The sequence below is a fragment of the Empidonax traillii genome, unplaced genomic scaffold, assembly GCF_003031625.1.
Source record: "Empidonax traillii isolate 1590-97213 ecotype Southwest subspecies unplaced genomic scaffold, ASM303162v1 scaffold1601:size85128, whole genome shotgun sequence".
NCBI classification, from domain to species: domain Eukaryota; kingdom Metazoa; phylum Chordata; class Aves; order Passeriformes; family Tyrannidae; genus Empidonax; species Empidonax traillii.
The window spans coordinates 37,771-43,137 of record NW_020956794.1 but is presented as its reverse complement, the minus strand read 5'-3'; the positions used below and the strand labels follow the sequence as shown (position 1 = coordinate 43,137).

Genomic DNA, 5,367 nt, shown 5'->3' with positions numbered 1-5,367 from the left:
TTTTTTTTTTTTTTTTTTTTTTTTTTTTTTTTTGAGATGCAGGAGGGTTCAGGCAAAAGCTTCTGCAAATCAGCTGAGCCTTGTCAGTCCCAACCAGGGAATTCCAGACTCCCCCAAGGCTCTGTGGCTCAGGAAGGATCCAGCTGCGTTTTCCAGCCCCTGATGAAACTCCAGGTTGCACCTCCTGCACGATAACAGGAACACATCACAGTTCTCCCTGAAGCTTTTCAGCCTGTTCAGATATTCCCACAGGAATTTCTGAAGGCAGGTTCTTCCACAACGCGATTAAAACTTCCAGGGTGGCTTAAGGCCATGCAGGTACCTGCAATCGCCCCCCACCCGAGCCTGCCCGAGGACACGAGGTCCATATCCCACCCTGGGACGTGTTTCTAAACAGGGCAATGCCATTTCAGCACCAAACCCATTTTTGTTTGGATGTCCTAACCTCCTGAAGTGCCTCAGTAGGCAGGAGATCACACTGCTCCAGGAGGAGTCTGTGTGTTATCTCTTTAATCCCCCACCCTGGCAGGGTTCAAGGATGTCACCTGGAGCTGTTTTCCTGCAGCAAGGAGTGGCACAGGGCCCTCTTTGCCCCGCAGTGGTCATGGGATGGCTATTTTTTTGTTTCAGTCCCATCACAATAATGTGATTCCCCCACCTTTTTCTCTGTTTTTCTGCCTCTTCCCTTGTGTCACTGAGAACCCCCAATTTCTGAGTCCCTCAGAGCAGAGTGAAAGGAAATACATTTTCTGGTATATTCCTCATCTCACAGGTTCCAGACTCCTTGGATCACTAATGGAGGGCCCAAAGATACCAACACTGAGCTCATCCTTTAGTCCAAACATCCTTCAGTCCAACCTCCCCTTCGCCTCTTGTGGGTCACGAGTGCCCTGAATGACTCTTTTTCATTTTTTGCCCTATAATTTAGTGGGAATGCAAAAAAACCCTGACAGTGTCATGGACTAGAGACACGGATCTCTCCTTTATTGATGGGACACCAGATACCCCAAAAGTGTGAGAAATATTCACCTCCCTTCCTCAGGAGATGCTCTGCCCTCCAAACCACCTTTCAGGAAAACCACCGTTGTTTCCCCACACCTGGAAGAGTTTGAGGGAAGCAGGTGGATAAATCCCTACAAACAGACTCCTCACACCTCCCACTCCGGGGCCTGTCCGGTCTCACCTCCCTCTCGGCTGGTTTTGTGTTGCTCAGTGACCGTCTCTGCTCGCACACAGCCACAGCCGGGCGGGGGGGGTGGGGGCTTCCGAGCACTTAAACACATGCAAATAAATGCAAATACATGCAGAACAAGCTCACACGGCTCCCCAGGGGGTGGGTTGGCAGCATGATACTTTTTTTTTTTTTTTTCCCCCTGAGCTTTGAAAAATTAGGACGAGGAGGGGGGAAGTATTTGGGATTCCTATGGGCCACCCAGGTGTACCACCAGTCGGTCCAGGAATATCCCAGCTCTGGTCAGGGAGATGCAGAAGACCCCCCCAGCCCCCCCCTCACATACCAGCAGCAGGAGCGTCTTAATCCCAAGGGCTGTTGTTGTCCCACGTCCAGGGGTGTGAGGAACAAAGCGACCCCACTCCGCCCCGGGCAGGGGGGAGCAGGTGGTGCCACCATCCTCTGAATTCACCCGCGGGTCACTGCAGGTGCTGCTCGGTCACGTTTAGCTTCCCAAAAAATCCCGCTCCGGGTCTCCCCGTCCATCGGAGCCATCCGAGCCCTCCCGAGGGTGCTGCTGAACCCCCCTCCCCACCCCGGGCAGGGGGATTAAGGGATGGGGACGTGGAGGGGGGAGGGATGGACACAGAACGGCGTTTGCACTCAGGAAAGTGCCCGAGGGATTGGATGTTAATTCTCCCTAATGCTTCTGTGCCATGTGTGTGTGAATCACGGCTGCGACCAGGAGGGCTTCACCATCTCTATTTATAGCGCTTTCATCTCCTCCTGACATCGGAACATGAGGCGATTAAGCAGGAGAGGGACAGTCCCTAAGAAGCTCCGGGGCCGGACAGGGCAGGTTGGGCTGCTCGGGGAAGAAGGGGAGATAAACCGGGAGTTCAGGCACTCTCTGGGCTTCATCCTGAGCAGCCTCCTGGAGCTCCCTGGCAGTGACACACAAGGGAGTCATTCCCAGCTCACCGGACACAACTGGGATTTATTTCCCTTTGGATCTGGAGGATGGTGGGGGGTTATGATCTGCACGAGGGGAGCCTTACCCGCAGAGTTAACCCCTCCATGGCCGCTCAGGACTCTCTTCTCATCCCCCGTTCTGCCTGTCTGCACAAACAAAAGGCTCATAAACCCCTGTGATGGGGAGAAACCAACAGTTAGTGCAGGAAAAAAGGCAGAGGCAGGGCAAGGAGGGAAGTCCAGGGTAACAAAGCCCAGCTCAGGTGAGCAGAACAGCAGGGAGGGGGCTGGTTTTGGACAGGGAGATGGGGGTTGAAATGAGGAGATTTTCCAGCCCAAATCACAGTAACCACCTGAGGTAAGTCCTCAGTAACACCTTCCCTTTCTCTCCCTCTGGTTTGGTATTTACCCCCAAAGAACCACTTGACTCCTTGGGTGATTTAAGAGCCATTCCCAGCTCTCCAAGGGCCCAGCTTCAGAAATGGTGCCTTTCTTCCCCCTTCAAAGAACCACTGGACTCCTGGAGTCCTCTTGGGCCATTCCCATCTCCCTGAGGGCACTGCCAGAAGGTGTCCCCTGTCTCCCCAGGCTGGGCAGTACAATGTGGCACAGGTTTCTCATTTCCCAGGGCCATCCTCACCCAAGCACAAGGAGCTGGAGCTTTGGGGACCTTCAGGACCGTCACATTTTCACTGTGCCTGCTCCACAGGGTCCTTCCAGCCCTCTCCAAGTCTTCACCACCTTGCTCCCTCCACACAGCCAACAACACCCCCCCCTTACACTTGGGACTCACAGACACAGGTGAGGAACTGTGTGACAGGTTTGGAAGTGCCAAGGTAATGGCACTACCACCACCTTTCCCATAAAACCTCCCTCAGCTTGCTACCTGGCAGAGGTAATTCAACCATCAACCCCCCCCAAAAAAGAGCTCTTACCAGCCTTGCTGCTCCCTTCTGGCTTCCAGCTGATGAATTTGGGGCTGTCCTGCAGCTGCAGATTTTGAGAGCAGCTGAAGCACTAATCCAGCAGCCTCTCTGAGCACAGATTAATCGGCCAGGCCTCACCCCTCTGCAGCATCTGGCCAGGGATGCAGCCAAAGGAAGGATTGCTGGTGATTTCCTGGCTTCAGCAGCGCAGCAGAGTGGAAAATGGGGAGCTAGGGGGCTGGGGGCTGGGTGTCCATACCACCTTGTGAGCTGAAAATGTTAACTGTGGGCTGCCACAGCACGGGAGGTACATTATAAATGTACCAAAGGGAAAGGCATGGCCATGCCCTCCCTTATGCCCCAAATCCAGGGGCATTATGCACCTCAGTGCCATCTTACTGCCTTCCTGAGATCCTGTCAGGTACAAGAACCCACCCCATACCAGCCCTTCATTTCAGTATCTCCAGGAGCGGCCCAGAATCTGAGAGTGCCCAAAATACTCTGGTGGAGCCTGTGCCCCTGGGCTGTGCCCAGATTTTGGTGAGTGGGGCTGCAGACGACCTCCTCACTAACTAGAATAGATGAAACTCCTTGTAGGTTTGTTGCTCCTCATTTCTGGGAATTTCCATTTCCTTCCAGCGTTCTCCAGGGTGGTCCTGTGCCCAGTTATCCCAAAATACCAATAATCCATTTGTCCTGGGGACACAGTCTTTAGCTGAGGTTGTGGAAAGTGAGCCTGTGCTGGTCAAAGGTTCCTCAAAGGTTGCCAGAGGAGCTGTGGCTGCCCCTGGATCCCTGGAAGTGTCCGAGACCAGGTTGGTGTAAATTGGGATAAGTGGAAGGTGTCCCTGCCCATGGCAGAGGGTGGGATGAGATGGGATTCAGGTAACCTTCCAATCCCAAGCATTCCATGATTCTCTGTGTCTATGATCCAGCTCCTCAGGGAAGGTGAGCTGTGAGGAGTGGGATTCGCAGGAGCCACACGGTGAGCGTGGGGGTGGCACAACCTGCCAGTAATTGGCACAAACACATCTGAAATTCATGTCTACCTGGGTTTTGAGGGCTTTAAGGTCCCTTCCAACCCAAACCAGGCTGGGATTCTGCAACAAAGCTCTGATAAAATCCCCTGGGCTGGGTCCAACAGGAGCCTCCCTCAGCCCATGGAGTGACAGTGAAACCTCCACCACCCCACATCAGCGCTGGCCACAGCTGGCCTCAACTTTGGCTCCTTTTCCTCTTCCCTCCATGATTCAGGAGCCTGCAGGGAGCTGGGTTTTCCCTGAGCTGTTTCCAAGCTCTCTCATTAACTGCTTGCCAGCAGCCAGTGCTCCCATAATGGGCATCTCCTCTGGAAATTGCAGCCCCATGGCAACAAGGAGTTTAATGGCCATTATTCCTAAATGAAGGACACCAGTCTAGTAATCCACCTCCTGCCTCTTGCAAAGGCCCTTGGAAATGATGATTTCCCATTGCAGGTAAGGCAGGAAAATACACACAGTCACAAGTCTGTTAAAAACCTCACCAGCATGGCCTGGTGGTGCAGTTTTTAACATTTCAAAATACTGGTTTGTGATTGTTTGTTTTGTTTTGGTTTGGTTTGGTTTGTTTTTTTTTTTTTTTCCATTGACTAAGTGAAGATGAGGGAATCTTTTAGGCTTTTTGAGAATTGAAAGGTGCAGATCTTCCTCACAGATAAAGATGGGAAACCTGATTTCAGTGATAGGGCTCATTTCACCTGGTTTCCAGCAGAGCCTGTAGTTGTTCACTTTCAAGTTGAAGACATTTTCCTGGGTGTCTCAATAAAAAAATCATGGAATCCTGGGGTGATTTGGGTTGGAAGGGACCTTAAAGACCATTTCATTTCATCCCTGCCATGGGCAGGGAAACCTCCCACTAGCCCAGGTTGCTCCAACCTGGCCTTGGACACTTCCAGGGCTGGGGCAGCCACAGCTTCTCTGGGCACCCTGTGCCCATCTTTTCTGTCCTTTCCCTGCCCACCCAGTCTGCCTCTGTCCTCTCTCCAGGCCCTCAGACAGTGGAAAGTGCCATGGAATCCCCTTCAGCTTTATCTCCTCCCTGTGCTGCAGCTCCAACCATCTCAGTGACCCTCCTCTGGATCCACCAGGGTTCACCAACACCCCCAGGCACCCCAAACTCTGCCTCCAGAGCACCCATCCCTTCCTGGGCACCTCAAAGTGCCCTGAGAGCACCCATCCCTCCCCAGGAACCCCAAACTCTGCCACCAGCACACCCATCCCCCCCTAGTCACCCAAACTGCCATTAGAGCACCCAACCCTC

At 53.1% G+C, this 5,367-nt stretch overlaps 1 protein-coding gene across 1 annotated transcript in view; it reads right to left on the bottom strand.

Annotated features, from left to right (window-relative positions):
- LACTBL1 (lactamase beta like 1) overlaps positions 1–3,782 on the bottom strand; it is a 16,517-nt gene extending 12,735 nt beyond the window's left edge. The window contains exons 1-2 of the mRNA XM_027908013.1: positions 3,079–3,782; positions 2,230–2,317 (exon numbers count right to left, since the gene is read on the bottom strand). Of these exons, the coding sequence (XP_027763814.1) occupies positions 2,230–2,250 (21 nt within the window). The 5' untranslated portion in view covers positions 2,251–2,317; positions 3,079–3,782. The remainder of the gene's footprint in view (positions 1–2,229; positions 2,318–3,078) is intronic.
- Between the last annotated feature and the right edge of the window lie 1,585 nt (positions 3,783–5,367).